Source organism: Hippocampus zosterae, chromosome 11 (genome assembly GCF_025434085.1).
Source record: "Hippocampus zosterae strain Florida chromosome 11, ASM2543408v3, whole genome shotgun sequence".
NCBI classification, from domain to species: domain Eukaryota; kingdom Metazoa; phylum Chordata; class Actinopteri; order Syngnathiformes; family Syngnathidae; genus Hippocampus; species Hippocampus zosterae.
In genome coordinates, this window is record NC_067461.1 from 6,543,361 (window position 1) to 6,569,765 (window position 26,405).

The window sequence follows — 26,405 nt, forward strand, 5'->3', positions numbered from 1 at the left end:
TTCTTTGCTCGGTTCTGTTTGAAAGCCACTGGCAAATATTTATTATTATTATTATTATTTTGTCAATTCCTTAGCAAGGGAATGTTTGAATGCATGTCTTTGTCTAATGTGTAATTGGCACTGTGTGGAATCCACAGGCGCATACTGGCATAATCTTCTGCTAGAGGTGTGAAAGAGGTGCTATGAGGCATTCTCAGTACTTTTGGAAATGGCGCCAATTTGTCTCTTCTCATATTTTAAATGGACCACGAAAAAAAATAATCAACAAAAGATCAAGCGACAGAGACGGAAAGTCAAATGTTTGCTTTGTCTGCGGTTCCTCATGTTGATCTACAAAGTTTTTTTTTCTTGGCTGTGGTTTTAATTAAAGATATGTTTTCTCCTCTGGCACATCAGTTTTCATAACAATATTATAAGAACAATATAACATGTAATATATATGAATTAGGGGTTATGTTCAGCAGCAGGTGGATTATTATCCTCAAATGTCATGGCTATAAATTATAACATGGTCAAATGTAAAATAGAAGAAAAGAAAGAAAAACGTTTTTTTTTCTTTTAAATCGGCATCAAAAACACATTCAGGGGCACATAAAGCCTTCTTTGAATCAAATTTTGTGTGGACCAGTGTCATGTTTTTAACAAAACTAAACAACGATGCATATTCTAAATGCAAATTTGCTTCAATCGAGGATCATCAGAAACTGTAAAATAGTTTTGTCAAATCCACAAAATAAGTCTACTTTGTACAAAACTTGTCTCGTTCATCTTCTTACCTGTCACATAAAAGGCCATGTTCAAATAAGTCAGGAAATACTGTAAGATGCAAAAAACGAATACAAGTTTGTAATAATTCCCGGTTACCGGTAATTCCACAGTGTCATCCGCGACACAGTAAACGTTCCTGGGCTGAGTGCTGACTGTCCATTCATGCGGTGAAGGTCCAATCACCAGCGCAGTTCCAGATCATAGGACATTCCACCCAAAGAGCAAAACCTGGGACACGTTCGCAAGGAGCAAAACCTGGGACACATTCGCACAAGACATTTCAAGAAAGAAATTGGAGGCTGGTAAGAGTGGAGCAAGGCCAATCAGAGTACGATGTTTCTGTGCTGTATTTTCCAAGAGCCAATGAGTTTGTGCAACACATTTGCGGTTTGGCTGGCAACCAATTCAGGGTGTCCCCCGCCTACTGCCCGAAGACAGCTGGGATAGGCTCCAGCACCCCCCGCGACCCTAGTGAGGATCAAGCGGCTCGGAAGATGAATGAATATATATTTATTTTAGATTTGTGTTGGGATGAGTGTCGTTTTATCCGATATTAAAATCAGAATAATCTTTATTGTACAGAAGAGGATTAGGGTCAGTGAAGAAAAAAAAAACAAGGTTGGCAAGATTCTCACTTTTATCTCAGAATTCTGACTTAATTCTCTGAATTCTGACTTAAAGAATTCGACTTCAAGTGAGAATTTGAGATAAAAGTGAGAATCTTACCAACCTTGTTTTTTTCCTCTTCATTGGCCCTCATCTTCCGTATTATTAGCCTAGTAGGTAGAACGCAATTTGTCTCCGTTAGTACAGTCTATCCTAGGATCAATAACAAGCAACTGCAATAAACAAGGACATGACAAATAAGTATGGAAAAGCATTCCGTAATGATCAATATGTAATTAAAAACTAATATCTTAGCTTTATATGGCACTTCCTAGGGTGCTTAAATAGAGGAAAAAATAGTCTGCCAGTAATTTATGATCAATGTAATGTACTGTAATTTTCAAATATCTGCTCTGTACCATTCCTTTTTCTTGTAGCTAACTTGACTATTTAGCGACATCAATCATTAGCATACTACACTACGATACAAATGTGTAATATATAACCCTTAGTGGGAAAGTAGGCAAATCCTGGCCCTCCCCAGTGTCATGTAGATATTGCACACTATTAATATTGCAACACCCTCGTTTGTATTTAAAGGATGACACCATTGCAGAAGCTCTTTATTTTGCACTATACCCGCAGGCGGTAACATAATTCACATTCATCCAAGAGCCGCTATCGGCCACAGCTCAGATGATCAGCAAGGTCTACAGAAGCTGGAAAACACGTGACCATTTTGGAGCAGGAGAGATGGAAAACATGACCCCCAGAGTAGACCATACATCATATCCTTCACAGGGCTTTGCTTTTTGCAGCATGAATCACATGACCTCATGTTTTGTAGGCTACATTTCAACATGCCACATTCAAAGTGAGAAGTCATCTAATGGCTGATAGAACCTGAAAGTCAAAGAAACCAAACCAAATTATATTAAACAGACAAGAGTGCGTGTGCCTGCGCCGCCATCAAAAGAACACTTAACATAAAATGACAAAATAATACTGTACAACACGACACATAAAACAGAGTGTCGTGTCATCTTCACCACTTTTGCGATGTTGTTTCAGGAAAATCGCATCCCACACAATTTAAACACATTTAAAACGGATAAAAGCACACTTTTTAAAGACATTTGAACACCAAAAAATTACAACCGAAAATACTATTAAAAACCTAAAATACTGTAGAAAATATTATCCATATTGTAGTGTCTGCCTTCACATGTTGCTCCATCATTTGTGTTTAAATATCCCTTCAAATGGTTATCACACCGCGACACTGATGCTTTTTGTTAGCTTGTCTGTGGTGTTTTTCATTGATTGTTAGTATTAAATTAAATTGACCTCATTAAAGCAAAGCTATGTGGTTGTTTGACTGTATTTGAACACAAATGGTCTAGTTGACAGATAATATAACCATACTCCCGCTCTTTACCGTCTGAGAAAAATATTACTCCTGATATACTGTACTGTGATATCTGTCGCGATGTATTTGCAAAATGGCTGTTTTATACTGCCCCCTGGCCACGTGCACCTCTTTGTCTTTTCTGTAAAAACAACCAGTGAGGTGTCTCTTACTCTCCCTTGGAGCCAGTCCGAATTGATGTTGGGAAAAGTTCAGATGAGGATTCCGGTGCGTTGCTCGCTTGATTCTCCTCATTCCACCTCCTCCTCTTTGCCTCCATTGTCATTTCACCACCCTCCTCTCGCCTCTTTTTCTTCTTTTTATCGCCTATCCTATTCTGCTCCTCCACTTGGGCCTGAAGGGCGCACCTGAGCGAGACCACCGTCACGTTGACAGCCGGTGGAGAGAGATATTGTATAGCTGGGAGGACACCCAACATCAGCTTTTTATCTGCTCCGGTAGACTATGGTGTCTCTGTGTTCCAGCAGACGTGACCGGATTGCTGTTACCCCATCTCTGCCTGTGTAGTAGGTCATAGTGGGTCTCTCGGTATTACTGTTATGTCCCTGTCTAAAATGGAGAGTTGCTCTGGTGCTAAAATTGGGACTACAGTCTTGTTATATCCCACTAGGTGTCAGTGCAGGACCACAATCAACACAGCTCACCATTGTACCATTGTCAATGAGCTCTCATGGCCTGTCAGGCATCAGGATTGCGTGTTTTGATGTTAGTTGGAGACAAACGTGTACCCAGAAGCTTGGTTGCTGTTTAATCCAAAGTAGGTTTTCTCATCTGATCTCATTTGAGCTCCTCTAATTGTCGTTGGATGAAACCTGAGCAGATTTTACGAAGCAGGTACTTAAAGCGCTTCATTCACACTGTGACCCCCCCCCGGTTCACCTTCTGGTGACGCAGCACCAGGAGCAACCTCGGGGTTTCGTTGTCTTGCTGAAGGACACTTCGACATGCTTGCAGTGGTCAAGGATCGAACCACGAACCACCGGGTTGCAAAACGGAACACTCCTCCGGTGAGCTCTCTTGTGTGTATGTGGGAGGGAAAACGGGCATGCGCGTTGACAGTCGGAGAAAGCGCAAGCCTCTGCAAACACACCAAGTAACTTCTTGGCACTGATGCAGAACTATTCAATTAAAATTCCTCATACACACACGCGCGTGCGCACACACGCACACACACTCCAGTATGCTGGAGGTGTGTTTCTTCTTCCAAGTGAGCCTCGACCACACTCCCTCTCCCTTGCTGTCTGTCTCCCAAAGGCGTTTGCATAAGCAAACGGTCCGTGAAATGGCTTTTGATGGAATCAAACTCCATATTAAGACAAATGCATATTTCATAGCTGCAGATGGACTGATTGACGGAGCGGCATCTTCATTTCTCTACTGCGGATCTCCTCTCTGGAGGAGATGCTTATCAGAATATTATCGAGGCTCAGCTTGTTTTTGATAAGACAACTTGTAATTTTAGACCTCACAGGGATACTTTGGGTCTAAAATTGTTTGTTTTGTTTGTGTTTGTTTTTTCAGTGTTTTATTTTTATTTTTAGGGTTGCCACTAGGGGACACTAACCTGCTACATGCTGACTTTACATGTCTTGATGGAAAGATGTTTGAGCATTTATATTTACTACAGTGGACAGCTTATCATGTTATCAGGTTACAAGGTGGATCAAAGGGTTAATTTGATCCAGCAGGACGGGTTGGTCAATTTTATCCAAATGTTTGATGACATGAAATAAATTCTCGGTTGTTTCAACTACAATTGTTGGTTCAATATTGTCCCCAAATGCTGGGTCACATTAATTGTAATTCTGGGTTGTTTAAACTTCTGTACATATTTTTTGGGTCATCCTAGTGTACATAAAGCAATAAGCTAAATCACCTCATCATCATCAAAAAAAAAAAAAATAATAAAAACACACCTACCAACAAAATAAAAAACTAGATTTGGTCATACAGTTCTCCCACAAGTTTGCTGATGTTGTCCTGCTAACGACAAAAAGCATACGAATACAAGCACCTTAAACTGGACACCATGTCTATTAAAAAAAAGAAAGCTTTTCACTGTTTTCGCACAGCAGCAAGAAATTCACATTCACCGAAAAGTGACCACAACATGATTGTGGATCTACTACAGATCTTTTTTTTTTCTTCACATTTTTGGGTTCAAATCACCGCTAATCAAAGTGATGTCGTCATGGCATACCTAAACCAAGGCCAGCGCGCCAGGCCGTTCATTAACCCCAGAGCCCAAATCCATCCAACTGGACCGCCGATGGCAACTCACTGCCGAAAGCTGGCTGTCACACCCCTCTGCATAGCCATAATGTTGCATTGAGGGGGGTAGGAGAAGGGGTGTGGGGGGATATCGGGGCCACCCAACAGACAACACTGTGTGATCCACTCGCCTGCAGGTTACCAGCAACATGGATGGTCCCGTTTGTCCTCCCTCTCTCTCTCTCACACCCCCCCCCCCCCAAAAAAAGAAAAGAATGTTTTCCCCCACAACACAGCTTCGTGCGGGGATTAAGACCCGTTCCGAGCAGCCCGGGGTCGCGCAGCAGATGTTAGCCAGGATAGCTGCTTGTTGCCGTGACAACAGCAGCGCCGTTTGGGATGTGGGCCCGCCCAGTTGACCTTAAGCATATGCATGGGTGTGTGAAGAGAAACAAGTGCCAGTTTGGATTGAAAGTTGTGACACATGAGGGCAAAACAGTCAACTAAATGGACAAAACTATTGGGACGCCGTGGCCATTCTACCTACAGAAGTGGAAAGTGGAGTTCCTTCCTTTCAGCTCAAACGGTTTCCATTCTTGAAGGACTTTCCACAAATTGTTGGGGTGTCTTTTTGGTCCACGTGTGGGTTGTTGACGAGTAAAGAAGTATAGATGTATCAAACGTTTCCAAAATGTCTATAAATCCCACTTTAGCAGACCATCATGTTTTTTTTTTAATTCTTGCGATCACGGTTGGAAAAGTTATCTTTAAGAAAGTACAAGTTAGTTATTTGTTTCACATTTGGGTGATACAGAGTCAACAGTCAGCTGAATAGACAAAACTATCAGGACATCAGCTAAAGCAGTTTTTTGACAAATTTGTAGAGATTGATATTCTCCGTTCCCAAATTATATTTAGTGATCACAGGATCTTCAATTTTATCAAAGTGGCCTTCTAAAAGGTCATCTTAACTTGGGCTTCTCTCGACTTAGAGATTGCCATGTTCTAGATCTGAAAGTGTTTGAGGGCTTTGGTCTTCCACACCAAAGTCATCCGAGCCTTGTTTTGTGCACTGGACAGACAAAATATGGACCAAAGTAAGGCATTAAAATTAAATGCTCTTAATTTGGCTATCAATTAAAGACATTTGGAACTCTAGTTCATGACAAGTTGTTCGAATGGAGCTCAATGAGTGGGCCAGTTCAGATGATAAGATGATGTCAACGAAGAGTATCGCGATATAAGAGCAGGGTGGAAAACAGGTTCTTGCGCTAGCAATTGTTTGTCAGCTTTGTCAATCACAACAGCCGCGCACAATTGAGTGAAACAAAATACCGGCATTCAAAACTTGAGACTAATGATGAGTGACAGCATCTACTGTACATTCTGTCGGTACACGAACATAACAACGGCCCAGAAAGTCTCAAATGAGCAAGAACTTAAGTAGGTCAGTCAAAACGATCATTTCTTATTCCCGCCTGTTGCTTTTCCCAACTCCCTGTGTTTGACTTAAACCATTGGCCCGTTCACCGCGTCGGATACAGCTGAGGCCGAATCGTGAAAATGCGAAAACTGAACCTCTACGCTCCTGACGTCAAATGGGCTTAACTGCTGGTCGAGTATGTTGAAGTCTGAGCCCCGGCGGCAGCCCCTCTGCTGCTCCCAGCTGTCAGCTCCGACGGAAAGGAGGATATCGCTCCTGACAAGACGAGACTTGACCCACGAATGGAGGCACGGCTCTGTTTTTGTGCCGTACATAAGTACAGAATTCACTCTCGTAGGGGTTTCCCCCCAATACGGTTCGCATCAGACTTAGGGTTCCACCATCGGGTGGGGTAAATAGCGACTTATAACTTGCTACAATAATTTAAGAACCTTTGCCTGAAAATGCAAACTGAACGACAGCCACAGTCGCTCAAATGGAATAAATGAATGTCTATCTGTAATAACCCGATTATAGATCGTTTATCTATAATAACTTCTTGTTCACCTGAAATTGAAGAAGAAGTTGTTAATTTTGGGGAAATTCCAGGGTTCGGTACTTTGACCAAGTCATAGAAAGAAACCCATTTCGAAGCAGATACACTTGATTGTTTGTTTTTTGTTTTGTTTTTTGGGCCGACATCAGTTGATGTGAGCGGAGAACGGGGTCAAAGTTTTGTAATATTTGGAGGAACTGTCATGAAAAAGGTGTGCAAGGTTCATTCAAGTCAAGTCAACAGTATTTATAGAGCACTTTCAAACAGCCATCGCTGCATACAAAGTGCTGTACATGGAGCGATTTAACATGCACAATAAACAGTAAGACAAATCGGTAATAAAGGCGGTAGAAAGCACCAGGCAGTAAAATCAAGAACAAATCATTGTTTATACACTGTATTCATTATTGTTTAAATGAGACAATAATCCAGATTGTATTTTAGATCCACGATTTTTGTTTGTTTGTTTTTGGTAGATGATGCACTTTCCTTAAGTATGATTGACATCTGCCAGGTCCTTGTAGGGAAAGTTTGTTTACTTGTAGATGGCAGCATGCCTCACTCGGGGGTTTGAGAGGGGCGATAACGACACCGGAATCCATCTCAGAGGTCGTGCCCAAGAGAAACGAGCCCCTTTTGCTCTGAGCGCCATCGACTCGCCGCCGTGTCAAGCCGTCACAGGTGGAGCGAGACAGAAAGACGGTGGCTGCCCGCTGAGGTGTGTCCGAGTTGTCACGGCCTCATCTGGGAGGTGACAGACAGTCCGTGTGTGAGCGTATGACGGGTGAATAAAATTGTTAAGAAGTCTAGGGGACGTTTGGCGCGACCTTTCCTTTCTGCCGGGGTCGGTGGCCACTCCACGAGTCTTGACGGCAACTTTAAAGGGCCTCGCGATCAACAGCCATTGGCAGGTGTTTGTTAAAAGTTGACAGCATGGGTGGTGGTCAGCTTGAGGTTGTCCAGGTACACTCGATAAGAGTGGCCAGGTTTCGGCCTGTTCATTCACGTTTACACGTACAGTCCTCTCCAAAAGTATAGGAAGGGCAAGGGTTCGGTCTCTTTGTTTTTGTTGTATGCTCAAGACATTTGGTTTTCAGATCAAAAGATGAATATGAGACCAAATTAGATGGTTACAGCTTTTATTTGATGGTATATACACATCAAACGTATTTTCCGGATTATAAATCGCACCAAAATATAAGTCACACCAGCCATAAAATGCAAGAAAAAATATATATTTATAAATTGCCCTGGAGTGTAAGTCGCATTTTTGAGGGCTATTTATTTGATGAAATCTGACACCAAGAAACCTGTCACCTTGAAAGGTAATTTAAAATAAAAATGAAAAACAACAGGCTGAATAAGTGTTCGACAAGCTAACGTTACACGCCGCATAAACAACAAACTGAGAATGTGCCTGGTGTGTCCGGCGTTTGTGGTCAAAAGGTGTCGGGCGAACGGCGGGGCGGCGAGCGGCTTTAGGAGCAGAAAATCCAACGGCGTCAACAAAAACCCCGGCGTGTCAATGTGACACGCGTCACCTCGCCAGGCGACAGGGTAGCGGCACCGCCGAGGCGCACCGCGGCCCACAATCTCTTTGAAGCCGGCCGGCCCCGACAATTGCGCAGCTCCTGTGCAAGTATTGCCTTTCATGCCCTTGGGCGTCGCCGTAGGCGCAGATAGGCCGGGCTTTTAGCGAAAAAGCTTGCCGGGATTAGCACCATTAGCGGAACAGGAGGGCGCAACAAGCGTTACTACCCCAGTGTGCAAATGTTCAAAATGATTTGCATGGTTTAAAAACATGTTGAAGGGATAATCAAGCGGGATGTCTTCCTCACTTTTACTTCCTCTCCATCATCCCCCTACACCCCCCGCGCTTCCCGTCCATACGCATTTTCTCTCTCCGTCATTACTGCGGCTGTGTTTGCCTTTCTGCTCCAGGCGTTGGGTAAATACCTCTGCTGGAGTGAGTTTCCCTTTTTTCCCCCCCACCTTCTCCCTCCATTAGCTCCTCTAATGACGTTTACACTTGTGCTCAGGGAAAAAAAAAGCCTCCTCTTCATCTCCGCGGCATCTTCCTCCCTCCTCGCCTGCTCTTCTTTGCTCACTCGGGGTCACCAGATCATGTTTAAAGGTGTTTGGACTTTGCACTAAGAGTCCCGCTTTTGGATGAATTAGTCAAAGCCATGAGGTAATCCTTTATTCGTGGGGAAGCAGCATAGATCAGAGAAAAGCTCAATAGTGGCATTTGTCGAGTGTTGAGAGAAAAATACACACAAAAAAAAGGAATCCGTAAAATAATGCATTTAGTTTTTGTTTATATTTCAGATACAATTTTGGAAGAAAAAAAAAACCTCACAAAAAAATTGGAATACTATTGGACAAGAATCGATCTAAAAATAATAAATATGTTAAACATTTTCTAATCATGTCTCAATTAAATTTTTAATAATCTATCATGACAATATCTTTGTATTTTTTTGTCATTTCGTTGTATAATTTTTTTATTTAAAATTAGATTTTTTTTTTCCCATGGGGCATACACTTTGAAAGTCGACAATAAATAAACATGAAATATGTTCACAATACATACTGGGAAATATTTTTTTAAACCTTTTAACTTTGTCAAACTTTACGTATTTTAGCATCTGATCCATCATGCTAATGTTATTGTATACGTTTTTGAAAATGTATTCATTTTATTTTACTGGATTTCTTACATGTGAGGCATCCATTTTGAAATTTTATCCAGTTGTGTTCCTCCCGATAGGGAAACGCAAGATAGTCGCTTTTTCAAGAAAATAGTAATATTCAGCCTCAAATCTGACTTTTAAATTGCCTTTAGAAATATCACTGTTTAATGCAACATATGAATTTTTATGTGTATAATTGACACGGAACTGACGCATTTTAAACAAGCTGAAGATGACTTTTGTCCATTCATGCCACCTTCTGACCTAAGAAACAAAACAATTTGGTCACCTGATAAAGGGGGGGGGGATCTTCATTTTGACATCTGAACTCTTTACCCCTGCGTTGCCCCTTGAACCCAGAATGCAACTTTCGGTGACTTCTTTCTCTGTCTCTCTGTCTCTGTCTCTCTCTCTCGCATATTTACACACTCACACTCACGACTTGCCCCGGAGGCCACATCAGAACAGCTTCCTTCTGCTGCTGATTGACGTGTCTTGTAAAGCACACACACACATACAGAGTGATTGTACCCGTCACCTCTCCTGAGCAGCATTCACCTCATTTTGTTCTACCTGTCCATCACTTCTATTCTGAATGGGCTCCCGTGAGACTGAACAGCTCTGGGCCCGCTGCTTGGCGCCGCTTTGCCCTCCCTCACGTCAAAACGAAGACCTGCCTGTAGTGTTGCCTGTAAGTGTATACGTTGCTGCCGGGCTTTACATGTGACGTGGTCCTGTCTGTTCTCAGACGGGGCGGGTTTTCTGACGCCTCAGGTGATCGGCTAACAAATGAAGCAAGCGGGGGGGGGGATCACTGGAAACAAAATTATAACTTGATTTGAATATTGTAGTCCCATTTAGCTCCACTAGAGGGGGTCTGTAATCATTAGGTCATTTGCTGCAGACGACTAAATTACTTACAGGGCCAAAAGGTATGCGATCGTACAGTGACTTTACGATGCCCGATTAACGACGCTCCTACAACACTTGTAAACACAAGTCAAACAACTTAGAATCGTCTTGAAACAGACCTGAATTATTTACTAAGTGCGTGCCCGAATACAACTGCAGTCAGCCGTCTGAACTTACCATATCGGAATTCCTACGAAAATATGGGAGAAAATACAATTGCTCAGAATCGAGCTTTTTATGAATCCTCAGCATGAGAAATAAACTGGATGTGTTGAAAAATATTGTTGAACTGATCCCAAGTTTGGATGGAGAGTTTCAAGTGATATATATCGGTGGAGAATTCAATTCATTTTTTGAGGTTGTTCTCCATTCTAGCTCACGTTGTTTTGTTGTTGTTGTTGTTGTTTTTTTAACGTCTACAGTTAGTTTTCGGCTGTGTTTACAGGCTCGAAGCACGAGGCTGAGACCGCGTGTGAGTGCGTCACACACTTGGCAAAAGAGAAAAAGAGCGAATACGTCTGAGAAAGAAATTTGTCAGAAAGATGACAGATGTCAAACCAAAGTGTTTGCACACACTGCAGCTCCACATTGACAGTATGAAAGCCTGAGTCCAGACTCCCCCAGGTAATCACCAAATCACTGTTGCAAATTATTCATTCCACACCAAAAAAAAAAACCCATTTCACATATCTCGCACATCTCCTGTCTTAATTTCCACTGCTCGGCGCTGCTTAAAAAGCCAGATAACCTCTTGGCATTGTGACTTTATTCACTTTAAGAAAACCACCGCTGCATTTCAACATGTCCGGTAGCTATCCCCCCCCCCCCCCATCCCAACTTCAAATACGTCCCAATCATAATGCCCGCCCTCCAAGAACTCAGGGAACGTCTCAGACTATAAAGTCCAATCAAAAAGGCCTCTGTGCGTCATTTCATTAACCCCGTGAGATCTCAAATATTTACTGTGACGGTGACTCCTGTCGCACACATTGACAAACATTCAAATAATGTCACCACCCAGAGGGGGCGAACGTCAATACAGAGCACAGAAGAAGACGCAGACACTAGACAAGGTCCCATTTTCTTTGTAAGAGGAGTCATATGCCCCCCAGAACCAAACCTCCTTTCCTTTGATGTTGAAGCAGCTTCTTAAACAATGTAAAGACAACACACACGTACACACACATGCACTGTCCCTTTTTACTTCCACGCTGTCTCTGTATTCTGCTTGCACACCCCCACAGAGCTCTGCAGGGGTTGGGGGAGGGTATGGGGGGTTAGACAGGAAGACTTCGGCAAACCCAGCCAGAAACGGAATGGCGGGAGTCCAAGACTTTTGGAGTTGCGTGTGTGTGTGAGTGTATACTATATTATGTAGTGGCCACGTGTCAAACTTGGGGTACTCAAGGGCCGTTATCTTGCACGTTTTGGATGCTTCCCTCCTCCAACAGACCTGATTCAAATGATCAGCTCATCAGGAAGCTCTACAGGAGCCTGATAATGATCCTTGGTCACGAGTTTGACACCAGTGATGAAGTGTGTGAGTGGAGGGTCTCGAACATTTTGTGTCCAGGGATTCCTCACAGGTTGTTGTTTTGTCTAAGGAAACCTACCACTGAATAAATATAAATACCATGTGAACAACTTAATGCAATGTAAATGACAAAGATGCTTATTTTCTGGAAAATGGTTGGAAGGCTTTGATGGCATTTTTTTTGGGGCGGGGGGAGAAAAGTTTTCCTTTGACAATAACGTTTTTGTTTTTCCAAGGAAAAAAAAGTTGTTGTCTTGAAAGAATTAAGTTATTTTTCCAAGATAAAGTGATCATACTATGATGTGAAAGTCAAAAATGTAAGGAGGGATAAAAATCACATTTTAACAAGCGTATCTGAAAAATACAACTTTGTGGTGGGTATAATAACATTGCATTCTCGAAAGGTACTGTCCTTTAATTTTCACCAACCCCCCCCCCCCCACCTTTCCTTTTAGACTAAAAGGACTGCTGTAATAATGCCCCTTTGTTTGAAAAAAAAATAGTCTAATTCATCTAACATGAAACAGACTGTCTGGCATTCATAAAATTGGAAAAACAGCAGCAAGCGCCTTGGTTGAATGTTCCAACACTCCCAAACCTCTTTGAATGTCCAACAACAAAACGAAAGCTATCTGACAGTAGTCTCCCCCCCCCCCCACCCCCACCCAAATTCACACACACTCACACACACCAAAATGGCTGATGCCCTCTAAAAATGGCGTTTAGGAGAAGGCCAGAAGAATCCTCTTATGTCGCTAAACTGGTTCCGCGTTGCCTCATCAATGCTAGCCGCAGCGTTTCTCCCATACATCCACGTTATCTCGCCGGTGTTCTTGTTGGGACTTGTAGTTTGAGCAGCAAAATGATATATTCCACACACTTCTTGCACCAGGGAGGAGTATGTGGGCTAGATAAGAGCGACTCCTCAGAGATGAAATAGGAAAGAGAAGCCGACGCAGCAATATAACTGCCTTTACCTTTGACTCGGTGTGCACTTGTGTTTTTAAAAGTATCTTGCGCGTAAAATGTGGAGTGTTATTTTTTTGACACTCTCTTGCACTGCAAAATTTCAGCGTTTAAAGGCTGAAAAGTTGAGCACCCACAAAATTCTACCATAGACTGCAAAGGTGCACACGTACAATATCGTGGAGATTTAATTTTTGCATATGGGTCTGTAACATATCCCTCACGATAAACTGAAGTTAATTATACCCGATGTTCTTGATCACAAAATTAGCAGTATTCTACCTTGGCGGAGGTCTGCGCTCGACTTTCTACATTTTAGGTTCTGAATAGAAACAAAATGGCACCAAGGTGTGAGAGGCAAGCCGACTCAGACTTTGTGAACCGGGGCTGACATTGCGAGGTGGTCACGGCCCACGCCTCGGTCGTTCACGCATCATGGGCGTGCAGTGATTGACGCGCACTTGAGGGATGACAGTTCACACAAAGCGGACAGCATTCCACACATCTGCGTGTGGAAAACACCACAACAATAACCGTGGGGTTCACTTTTTTCGGTGTGGGGGCGTGGATTTGCTCGTTGATGAACACAATCTTTAATAAAGTTCTTGTAAAATGAAATGTCATGTTAATTTCACATACTGCAGCAAAGACGGTTGTTGACGATCAGAACAAATGTATCAAACGAGGCTTCAAAAGCATGAAAAAAAGAAGCCGTTGTCACTGCTCTCAAGGCACCGAGGGTGTGCCCACTGGATACGTTGAAAAGCACAACCCGCTCAACTGTCGCTCACAGCGGCCAACGGGGCGCTTTCTAGTGGCTGCCCTAGTGGACTATTTGGAGGGAAGATGCATTTTTTTTTTTTTTTAGGTGTAAGCTAGATAACGGCTAGTCGCAACTGTGCCGGTTTTCGTGCATCCACTCGGTTTTCATGACTCCGTACCATACTCATCCACATGCCATTGATTTCTTAATCCATGCACTTGCATCAACTTGATGCAACTTGACTTGGAACAATGATCCGATGTACCACTGTATAACACATTTAGAAACGAATTTCTGATTTCATTAAAAAAAAAAAGACACATCCGATGATGCTGACTTAAAATGGAAGCTTGGAAAACCAGTAACAAAGTCTAAACATAACCGCTAACAGGTGGAACAAGCACAATGTAATTGACTTTTTTTTTTTAAACGACACCGTTGTATCCATTTTTGTTTTCTTTTTTGGTGAGCGGAAAAGCTCACTAAAATGATGCAAGTTGTAATTGAATTATGAACGGCTGTCAATCAATGGCATGTGGATGAGTATGGTCCATGCATGTTTTTGATGTTTTTCTGTCATGTTCGACCCTTTGCGGTCTTCTGTGCGCTTTGTCTCACGTGCTTTTTTTTCTGTTGCTTTACCTTTCAGAGCACAGTGGGGCTACGTGGTCCCATCAGATGGCGTTCTGCCTGGCTGAGCTGCACTTGTGGTCCACCAAGAGCTCCCTCCAAGTCCGAGGTACTTTTTATCATCATGTCGATCTCTGCCACGCGCTGATTCTCGTCCGCGGCGCTCCACTCCACTCGGCGCCTCATTCTGCCTCCGCCTGTCAACGCTCACTTTTGTTTGCTCTCCATCGTACGTTCACGGCGGCGTTTTCAGTCAACACCCCAGCCCGCGCTGCTCGTTGACGCCTTCTTTGTCGTCACTTCAAATTCTCATGTTGCTTTTACAGCGATCAATGGTTTGTCAATGACGGTCTTGATTGTGTAGCGTGACCTCAAGCATCTTGACATGGGATTCAGTTCAAATGTTCTACTCAGTTGGTTGACACGTGCAATGGCGCCTTGTGCTATTCTTAAACTTTAGAGCACTATAATATACCACATTGAGTGAGAACATATTCTCCTAAAGTCCACCCGGCGGATAGCTTACTTTGCTCATAAGCGTACGCGCTGACATTTTCTGCTTTGACGTTCCCGCGCTCGCCGCCTATCTGTCGCATCTCCTCCCAAATGCTCCGCTTCACCATTTTCTTGTTTTCTTTCCCTTCCATTCCGTCTTTCACAGTCTGCTGGACTCTCAGCGAAGATAGTGTGGATGTGACTCCATGTGTCCCGCGTGTATCCCAGCTGGCGCGGCCATTTTTTTTCCTCCCCCCATCCCCCAACCTTCTATCTTGCTAAAATGCGCCGGGATATATCTCGGCAAAGAAGCCTGCTCGCTGAGTCGTGACGCACCTTTCTGTCAGCGTGTACAACCGCCTTAGCAAACAACAAAATACGATAGATTTTTAACACATGCGCGCCCACGATCCTGATGCATTAAAATGGATAAGAATAAAGTTTCGCCCACGGCAGCAGAAAAGTGTTTTAGAGCCGTGAGTGAATACTAAGATTTGTAGATTGCCAAAGTATTTTGGTTCAGCTCAGTGTACTGTACTTTATTGTCAAGGCAAACTTGTCTTGTCGACCGGGTTGTAAAAAGACAGCAAATACATTTTGAAGCAGTCAAGACAATTTGATGAAAAAGGACACCATGAAGACAAGATCAACGGTAGTTGAATGTCATTTTCTATCCAAGTTGTGCGTTTATTACGTATGTCAGGCTCATGTGTGTGCAGGACAAAAAGAGTTTTGGATCAAATTCCCCAGGTGTAAAATCAAGTCATTTAAACAAACGTGAAAACATTTTATAAGGTGAACTGTGAACGCATGAATGTGTGTGTGTGTGTGTGCGTGTGTGTGCGTGTGCGTGTGTGTGTGTCCCGTTATATTTGCTTGACCTCAGCAGCAGCGGCAAGAGTGGCTGTGCGATTAAAAAAATGATGTGTTGTGCGAATCTCGACTTTTGGGGCCTGCCGGAATAACGCGAAGCAGAAAAATGCACAGATCAGCAATTTGTCTATCAGTGTGTGTTTGTCAGCTCATGTGTGTGTGTGTGTGTGTATTTTTAACGCTACGTGTCAATTAGTCTCTCAGATGGGCCAGGATGGGCACACTTGTCTTTATTAAACACCTCCCCTCCACCCACCCGTTTCCATTCCGGCTTGGACCCCCTCAATCCTCCAGCAGCAGCCCACCCATCACCCCCCACCCCCCCACCCACCCTCTCTCCCCACCTTATTCCTCTCACCTCCCTCCAGTGGTCTTATCTAAAGCGCGGTGCTGGCAGACGGGACAGGCCAGTGGCTGATAGCGATTGTTTATCCCACGGTGCAAAAATTGCTGATTTGTCTTGTAGGGTTGTTTTTTTTAAAAATTTATTTTATTTTATTTTTTTACCTTGACAGCATGATGCTCATCTCTCTCTCTCTCTCTCTCTCTCTCTCTTTCTCCCTTCCCGTTTCCCCCTCTCTCTCTCGCCCCGCAGACACAGATATTGGCACGTATCAGTACCACGATAAAGCAGAGCCAGGTAAATAGTGTTTATATTGCCTCTGTGTTTGCGTTTAAGATAAGTTGTATTTGTGTGCGCATAAGATGCCAACACACACAAGTCTCGTATGCTTTTTTTTTGTGGGGTGGGAAGGGGAGGGGCGTCTTTGATCATTTTTGTACACACAGAAGGCCGTGTTAGTGTGTGGGATTTACATGCTAAAACATGTGCACAGGTCGGTATCATTATGATGAAGCCGGGCCCCGCGTTGCCGCTGTTGACCCCGGGGGGTCCTGCCACAAAGCGATAGGAGAACTAAACAGTTGACTTTGTCCTAGATCTCATAGCGAGAGGCCCTCCTCCCATGTAGGCTGCCCGTTGTATTGCCTCAGGCTGGGAGACTTTGCTCCAGTCCTAAAAACCCAACTTTTTTTTGGTGTCATATTAGTAGTGCGGTGGTTACATCTTAACCCACATCACTGATTGAGTCATGGGCTGTCTGTCCTTAACGAGTCACGCCATTACAACAGCTTGCAATTAAGAAAAGTTTAACAATTTATCCATTTAATTCTGTTTTTTTTTTCAAGTTGCAGCATTGAAAGTACACTAATAACTCGTTTATCGCTCGGTTTACGTTCTGAAAAGAACTCGTAAGTGAAATCCATGAAGTAGTCATCTTAATTTTTTTTCCGCAGTATAACGTATTCAATACTGTATGAAACCTTTTTTTCAGGCCCAAACATTCAAAAAAATAGAGGCGTATTCGATGAGCGATCGCTCATGATTTTGGGTTTGGGCTTGTGTTGATCTTAGCACACAACGGTACAATATTAAGTACAATACCAACTTGAAATATGCACTGTTCAGTTAGAGCTTTTTTTTGGGGGGGGGGGGGCAGCATTCCACCCGACAACAAATACATAAATATGTAATTTATATAACCGACGTGCAAAAAAAGAAATCATGTAGTCACTGTATAACTGTACAAGAATGTGTTGCTAGTGAGATGTCACAATTAGCCATACATGCCATATTCCATATTTTAATGTTCGCAAAAAACAAACAAATAAATACATCAAACAAAAGGAATTAAATTGTAAATGTATAAATATGAATAAGCGGAGAGACATTTGTATGGATTTGGGCTTAGTCCCGTTCCCTCCCCCCCTGCCTTTCTCTCCAATCTACACATTTTATTTTTAGTCTTTTTCAATCGAGATGTGTTTTCTTTCTCGCTCTCATCTGAATAGCCGCCTTCTTCTCTCCCTCCAATCTTCAGTGGAGGAACGATGCTCTGCCCCCAAATCCTTTCATTTGGAGGATTACTAAAGTGTGGCTTGATATCACAGTGCAGGGAGGAGGAGGAAGAAGAAGCGTCAGCGTCCAAACGTATTGCAACATTTCCACAAAGGATTGGAACGATAGCCATTCCGCACAGTAGATGAGGTCCAGGACTTGGATGTTTTCGATTCGTGATTAGTTTGTTGGTTAGCAGGATTACACTTAAAGTTAAATTATTTCCACTTTGGCAAGGACCAAAATGTTTCAAATGTCAAATTTTGGTTCCTAAAACAAGTGGGGTTTTCATTTTCAATGTGTCCGCCTGATCTTTTGCATCTTATGAGATTTCCCAAGCTTAACAATAGAGAAGAAGAGAAGACACAGTTCTTAAAGGTTTTTCTGAAGTTCTTAAAAATTATCAATTTATTTCTCTATTTTTAATTTAGTTAAGTAGTTTACGTTCATAAATGCTGCAGCCTACGAGCCCCATAATGAATAAATTAATAAATCCTAGTGACAAAATGTCATGAATATTAATGGCAATGTTAAATTAATGGTATAGTGTCCCTGTGGTCACATTTGAATAAAAAATCCCTCCAATTTGATTTTTTGTTGTTTTTGTTAAAAATTTGAAAGCTTTTCAAAGTTATTAAAAATGCCCCAAAATAAAAACGCATGTCAATATTTCCAGATTGTTATTTATTTTTATGGCAGCAACTGCAATCTACAACTGCTGCAAAGAATCTTTCATACTGATTTCACAAGGAACATCAAAAATATTACTCCAGCATAATACTGAGCCCATGTCGCACTTTTCCTTGCGGTAACTTTTTTTTAATCTCAATTCAAAAACTGACTTATCATAAATAAATTGTACCAAATTTTTACATCCGTCTTTCAAATCTCTTGGGAGTGTCACATTGTTGTCCAATTAAAGTCAATATTTTATTTTCATCAGTTCAGTTCAGGTGAGTAAATGCATGGCCTCTCCTTGTGGTCCCGTTCACATTTACATCAAAAAGGTCTTAAACGGTTTGACATTTGGCTCCTTTAAACCTGTTGAGAATTCCTGTTTGAGTTGTTTGTGTATTTATAGTCAAGCCCGTCACGCCCACTAGAGGGAGACCCAGGCTCATTGGAGCACCTCGGGGGTCCCCTGCAGCCACATAGTCCCCCCCCCCCCCCCCCCGCCCCCTTAACAACCACCCAGCTCTTGCCTTGAGCAGGTGCCTGTGTCTGGGCCTGCCTGCCCCCCCTGCCCCCCACTACCCAGCTCCTTATCTGATTAATACTACTTATCCAGGAGGTGTTCCAAATGGGCAGCCCACCGTCTTGCTGGCTGCGACCTGGCCGAGAGGCGCCGTCGTGGGGCACGCTTTGCCAAAACAGCCCCTCGGATGCATGGTGGCGTTTAAGCTGCATTGTTGGGAATGAATGACTGAGTCATCTATTTGAGGGCTTCGGCAAGCCCCAAAACACTCAATTTTTGCAAGCGTTTGCATTGTGCTGGCTGGGGAAAAAAAAAAAGTATTGGTCCGGGACCTGACTCACCGAAAGACTCACTCAGTAGCGCCCCCTGTACGGTTAGAAAAAGTCATGCCTGAAATTTTACAGGATTTTTTGACATCTTGGTTTGAAGTAGTCATTCTGGGGCCGATGCTAGGGTTGGGAAGAAAAGAGCCACAATCGAGAGCAGGTTTATCAGACTCATAACCCTTTTTTGTTTCAGTTTTTTTTTTTGTCACCTAATGTGGGCGGGGCTTGATGTAAAAGTTAAGAAATTTCCATGAAAACGGGGCTGCGGGCGCCCGGGCTCTTCATTATAACTTTTTTCCCCTTTTTTCTATGCAGCCAATCACCAGGAGCATCACTATTTCAATGAGAAAGTCCACTTCACTGAAGGTACAGTTAATGTGAATTTATTTTTTTTCCCAAACTGTATGCATGCAATTATTAGCATCTTGGGCAAATCACGTCCTTTTTTTTCCTCACGCCTTCCACTCACCCAGTAGATGAATACAAACACCCTTATCAGGAGACGAACACTCATCCAGCTGCCCTCCCCCCTTGATCCCACCACGCCCTCCCCTCCGGCATTTACATATTGTTTACCTCCTCACACCCTTTCTTAATGGAAAACCTTCCTTTTTATTTTGCAGATATTGCACCCCATTAAAAACAACAGTTCCTCTTTTCCCCCGCTGTCCTCGCCATTGAAGCCGAGGTCGTTTCTACGCGGCCGCGAGCAGATGCTCAAATTCAATTATGTGTTCTGTTTCCTCTCGCCGCTCGGCCACTAGAGATGGAGAAACCCAACATGAAGGAAGCCTTTTGCACACGTGGCGATACGCGCCACGCCGAGTGAGAGGTTGCACCGGGGAGATAACTTGAGTGCGCCACAATTAAGTGCGCGCGTCTCCTCGAGGACCCCTTTTTGAAAGGACGTTTGGCTACTCCGGGCTGAAAGCGGCTGACTTAACGCTTCCGCTAGCTGCTCTGGGGACCACGTTGCAGTAATGGAAAACCACTTTATTGTCGTATTATACTTTAAAAACATTCCTTTTGCAGATAAACATACTTTTACACAGTGTTTCGCAATTATTATTAACCCCCACACCCCAAAGGAGGAAAATATTTTGCACCCTCCCACCCAACTCTCCTCCATAGCTGTAAATATGATCATTTGTCTCTAAAATTGTTGTGAGTACACCTCTGCACAGGACCTAATATTCCATGTGCACTCTGGTAATGAGCAAGCCACTGCCACCTACTGCAGCAGATGTGCAATGACACTTTATTCTAGTATAACCAAAAAAAGAAAAACATGTTTCCTGTTTTGGACAATATATATTATTTTTCTGTGTGTTTGCTCTATACAATTTCTCCTCACGTCTCTTATTTTGTAGGTCTCCTCGCTTCTCATTCCGTGAATTTGCTCTGTCCAATCGCTCCTCTTGCATGCAAGAAATAAATGTGTGAAGCGACCTTGTAGGCTTAATTCCTGTATGTTCGCTTTGTCCAACTGCTCATCTGACCATGAATAGATGAGAAAGACAACTTTGGCTGCCTTTCGGGGTTTATTGCAGAAATATGTCTTTTGTTATAACTTTGGAATCTGGCAAATTTGCAACTCCAATCCAACCCCCGCCAATTCTGCATCTGTACACACAAGGCAACGAGCTGGGAAAAAGCCATCTGACGTGACGATAGCGCCGTCATTTAATTGCTGAACATAATTAGCATTACTCCCATCTTTTCTCCACATGGTTGAGTTGTCACCACCTTTTATTCGTCACCAAATACGTCTGGATTGTGTTTGCATTCTTCCCCCATTTTCTCTCTCTCTTTCTTTTCAGTTTCTACTTCTTAAAAAGTTCAAGTCACATGATCTCCGGCATCGTTTTGTCTTGTAGCTCGAGGCTACTCATGGACTCCCGCCAATCAGCGTCCGGAGAGGCTCCGCGATTCCCTGAAGGAGCTGGAGGTGTCCGCCTATGCCGTTCAAACCCCCCCCCCCGCCCCCGCACCCTTTCCCCCACACCCCCCGCCACCTGCCCCTTCCCCTTCCCCTGGTCGTCGTCTACCTCCCTCTGGGGATTTTTCGAGTTTTCCCTTTCCGAAACGCTTGATTGATTAACAAATAGGGGCATTCTCTCTGTCGCGCTACCTCTGCCCCTCACTCTCGCCATCATTCTCGTTTGTTCTCTAGCCTCCCCGCTCCTCTCTCATCACCTCTCTTTTGGCCCAGCTCTGTCATCGAGGGGGATATTTGAGGGGATCAGGGGACCCGCTGGCTGCCCCCTCATCCCTTCCCCTTCCTCCATCCTTCTTTTCCTCCTCCTTTTCCTTCCTCTCCCCCCCACCCCCCCAACAACCCTCGCCCCTGTACTTGGGGCACTAGTACAGACCTGGCTTTGTTTGCTGGAACCTGTCTGTGGCTCCACACACACACACACACAGACACATGCGCACACACACACGCACCACTCACTCGTAACTATTGTCTGAAACCAGAAACACCCAGATTACCTCCACGCCCCATCCCTCTCCTCCTCCTCCGTCCTTCTCTCCACCCATCCAATCACCCCAGCAGGGTTTGGAATGTGGCAGGAATGACTGACATTACACACACACACGCACACACCAAGTAGTCAGAGCAAGCAGTAGAACCTGTGTTGGCAAGTATCCGCTTACGTGTACCACCTGCGCAGTGAATGTAAGTGGGTTTCAGAAATGTAGATGCCAAATTCAACTGTTAAAATGAAGATGGGGTGGGAAACGTCAGCGCCTCGGCAACAGTTTGACCACTCAGCGAGTCCCTGGGACTCTGTAAAATTATCACTGAGAGATTACCGCTTTTTCTGCAGTCAGTGATTGACTTCTATGCAAAGTCATTTCTGAACTTGTGTTCCGTGTCAAGTCATGCCTGTTGAGTGTTGATTTACTTCATATTAAGAAACTACTGCACTAAAACATTAATTCATAAATGTATACCATATGATTTTTTTCTCAGTATAAATAACACATACCCTGACTGTTCTACTCTTTGAATAAAAACACTTCATTCAAGCGTTAGGGAGTGCAAAGGGTTATGATGCAGGGGTGTTGCAAATCATGAAGACCTGCCAAGTGGTATGATAGCATTGTTTTATACATGTCCTTGGCTTGGCTTAGTTTCAAAATCAGTCCGTGGTCCTTGGCCTTGGAGGCAAGTCCTTGGTCCTTGGCCTTGGCCTCGGAAAATTTCTCAAGTCCTTGGCCTTGGCCTTGGAGTTAAGTCTTTGGCCTTGGCCTTGGCCTTGGCCTTGGCCTTGGGTTGCCGGTCCTTGGACACAACACTGCCGTCGAAGCGCCAGTTTCACTGTTTAACCTGAAATTGGCTGAGCTTGTCTATCATAACAGCATGTATGAAAAGGTTCGAAGGACCCATGCCAGAAACCCCAAGCATACTCCAGAGTCTCCACTTGAGTCCGTTGACTGACTCCTTAGTCTCTTGAATAAATATACAGGTACCTCCTCACCAAAGTAAAACAGGCTGAACAGCGCATTCAAATAGCATCGTTACTCTACTTTTAGCAATTTCTTTGTCTTGCCGTTACCAATCTTGCGATCCAAAAGAAAAGAAGAAAGTGATGATGATGTGTTGTTGTGACCCACTTTGGTCCGGACACCAACTGATTGTGACCTGTTTGTCTTCTATTGTCCATCTTTCATGCTCTTTCAGGAACTGTTGCAGACCAACACCTGCGTTCACACCAGATGGAGGAACACACAATGTTGCCAGGTACATGCACACACACACACACTTGTGACACAGAATTGCCCCTGGTCCTCCCAGAGCAGGCCACAAATTAGTAGCTTCGCTGCAGTTTGCTTGATGCACTCCTTCTGTTCTCCCCAGTGTGTCTTCCCCACTCGAATGTGTCCACTTTGTGCTTTTTTATTTATTATTTATTTTATTTTTTGTGTGTCTGTGTGTAGCTTCTCCTGAGCAGCGGCATACTGGTAACCTTGACCCTGAGCGGACCCCAACTCGAGCAAGTGTGCATCGACCGAGCATTAGTGGGACGACTGCCAGGTGACACAGTGACTGATGGTGAGTGAGAGAAACACAGTGCGACGATAACGCTTGCCTTTGACTTTTGTAATTACGGGCCCTCTACTTGGAAATGCACAATCATTTGCCGCGCCAACGCCTCAGAAGTCAAACAAAACTTCCCACGAAACCTCAGCTCGGTGAGCATTGAAAACTTTTGTGCTTAAGGGTCACGTCTTATTTTTAAAAGGACAATACTCTTGATACATTACAGCTTGTGCCCACTTTCTTTAGCATGCTTAAGTCATGCCCTTTGAGCACAAAAGTTGGCCTACCCCTGCTTTTAGTACCTTCATGTTTGGCGTGTGCTGTCCATTTTGATTCCGTGTCACTTAATACGGTCTGTGAGTCACTTCACAATGTCCGTCTCATTGCGTCACCATGGCACTTGATGACTTTATTTAAAAGTGGTGCAATGATTATTCCCGGCACACACACACACACACACACACACACACACACACACACACACACACATTACAGGTGCCACAGGTGAGCAAGCAGACTCTGCTAGCTAATTGCGGGCAAATCCTTTTGTGTAGTGCGTCCAGGGGCCTTCCCTTAAGAGCATCCATCAGTGTTTTTCCTCCATTGCGTCTACCTCCAGGGGGTCCCGCCTCTCTGCCCCTAACCTTTACCTTGCCAGCCGTTCCACGCCCTCGCTCAGTAGAGAATACGCGGCGACCCAAATCTGCTAATTATTTCTTTCTTTCTGTATCAATTATTTGTTCATAACATGGCCTCCCTGCTTGGTCTCAAGACACCCGATAAAGGCCCACTAGTACAATCACACACACACACACGCACACACAAAGTACATATGAAATGAAAGCTTTCTTTTCCAAAGACCAACAACTATTTTCCCGGGTGTGTTATGATCACACACACAACACACATCTCCAGTCCACACGCACTCAGGGCCCACAGGTACGCACACAGACGGCCAGCGGCCTACCGCTGTGCTCCATTCAAAGCCTCAGAGGTGCTAATTGTTAGCGTAATGGTTGTACAAGCAAGGGCGGGCGAGTTTGGAGGGGGGGGGGGGTCTTGATGATGGGGATTGTGTGGGTGTGCAGCATGTTAGAAGCGTTCCTCACATCTGTCACTGGTTAAATTAGCCCTCTTAGGTAATCAGAGGAGGAACACTCCGGTGTACACTTGCCACATGCAATTAAGACACACAGTTTATCGTTGTGTGTGCATGCGCGCGCGTGTGTGTGTGCGTGTGTGTGTGTGTGTGTGTGTGTGTGTTTGTGCCATTCAAAAACAGCTCTAAAGAAGATGCAATACGAGAATAGATGTATTCTTTTTATGCCGTTTTTGTTAGTTTTTGGGGCTTTTTTGCCAGAAAAGTTTTTATATTTTAAGAGCAAACTTGTATTTTTTTAAAGAAAAAAAAGACGGACGGGAATAAAGCCATACTTTTCAATAAAAAGACTTCTTATTATGAGGATAGTGTTTGTTTTTCAATTAATGTATTTATTCTGAGAAGTAGTGAACAGTCTTTTTTCTCCCCAAAAAATAAGACGTGCAAATAAAGTCAGATTTATTATTTTTTTTCAGTAAAAGAAGTCATACTGTATAACAGTGGTGTCTTGAGATACAAGTGACCCAAGTGAGTTTTTGAAGGTGTTGATTGGCCATTTTTTGCTTTGACTTGCAAGTTTATTATTGCATCCTCTGGTTGTAAAAAAATAAAATAAAAATCTAGTTTTATTTCTTCGAGAAACAACCTAACATTGTTAAGGGTCTAAGAATAAAGTATTTTAATAGGGAAAAAAAGACCATTTTAGAAGACCCTCCATTATGTTTTTCCTGTGTGGACCAGATTAAAGAATTGAACGGGCTGTCTGTGGCCCCCGGGACATACTTTGCCTACGCCTGACTTCTAACACCATTTGTGCAGGTACCGTTTGACTCTGTAACAGATTATTTCAGTCTCACTGGTTTCCTATAGGGTAAAATTGTTCCAAAGAATTCAAATGAATTGGAGGTTTTAATGTTCCCGCCATCTTTGTGTCTTCATTCAGGTCACCAGTTGCCAGCTGCCCTTTTTGTTTTAACATGCTAAAGAAACAAATCTTTTCAGTATGTGAATGCCGACCATAATCCCGTTTCTGCACCGCACGGATTAAACTAAACACCAGAGTTCTGTTCCAGCCAGGTCCTCTTTTATGTCTCCGTGGTGTAACAATACCGGATTATTCTCCTTTCTTAAACTTTGTCCCGCGCTCTCTGCGGCCGTATTTTCCGTTGCATCATACCGAGGGCTAGATTACATATGTTTCCGCCATCAAAGCATTAGTTGCGTCCTTTTTGGCTGACGAGCAGCCCGTGTGCGCCGCGATTAAGCGTCCTTAAGTGATTTTTCATAGCCGGTTTCATTTACTGCTGTTTTAAATGTGCTTTGGCTAAGCCCATTGGCCTCTTATGTCAACACGCTGCTCAAGAGATGGAATTAAATGGATTTAGAGGGGGATGTGCCTTCCACTGTGTGTGTGTGTGTGTGTGTGTGTTTGTGTGTATGTGCATGAGTGAACTTGTGTAAAGTTTGTTTATGCTTGTGTGTGTGTGTGTGTGTTGTGTATGTAAGTGTGTTGGCATATGTTGATTTTTGTAAACATGGCTGCTTTGTCTACATGAATGTGGTGTGTGTGCGTGCGTATGTCTGTGTGTGTATGTGTGTGTGTGTGTGTGTGTGTGTGTGTGTGTGTGCGTGTGTGTGTGTGTGTTTTTGACTGGGTGAAATGATCATAGCAGTCTGGACTCTTAATACCAAATCAGCCACCTCGTTCCATTTTGAGTTCGCAGCCCTGTCCTCCATCCACGTTTCATTTGGGAACAAATTTTCCTGCATTTTTTTGTTTTGATTTTATGTGTGTTATAATGAATAGTTGTTTTTTTTTCAAGAGGGGGCAAAATGTGCTTTAACCCTGGAGAACCCACTGGGTCAAATTTGGCCCCTATATATTCTGCAACTCAAATGCTACCCTTAAATCCCAAAGGGTCAAATTTGGCCCTAATCCTAAATTAGGATTAAAGCATTAAATATTTGAAAAAAAACCCAT

At 43.5% G+C, this 26,405-nt stretch overlaps 1 protein-coding gene across 5 annotated transcripts in view; it reads left to right on the forward strand.

Annotated features, from left to right (window-relative positions):
* The window catches only part of wdpcp (WD repeat containing planar cell polarity effector), an 85,660-nt gene that overhangs the window by 26,060 nt on the left and 33,195 nt on the right, over positions 1 to 26,405 (forward strand). For 3 of the 5 annotated variants that reach the window (XM_052080182.1, XM_052080183.1, XM_052080178.1), the window contains 6 exons: positions 14,511 to 14,600; positions 16,455 to 16,499; positions 19,593 to 19,643; positions 21,155 to 21,225; positions 22,966 to 23,025; positions 23,223 to 23,337. In XM_052080182.1, coding sequence (XP_051936142.1) covers positions 14,540 to 14,600; positions 16,455 to 16,499; positions 19,593 to 19,643; positions 21,155 to 21,225; positions 22,966 to 23,025; positions 23,223 to 23,337 — 403 coding nt within the window. In that variant the 5' untranslated portion in view covers positions 14,511 to 14,539. Of the gene's footprint in view, positions 1 to 878; positions 1,071 to 11,043; positions 11,223 to 14,510; positions 14,601 to 16,454; positions 16,500 to 19,592; positions 19,644 to 21,154; positions 21,226 to 22,965; positions 23,026 to 23,222; positions 23,338 to 26,405 lie in introns of all 5 variants that reach the window. The other 2 variants (XM_052080179.1, XM_052080180.1) reach the window with 2 other exon arrangements.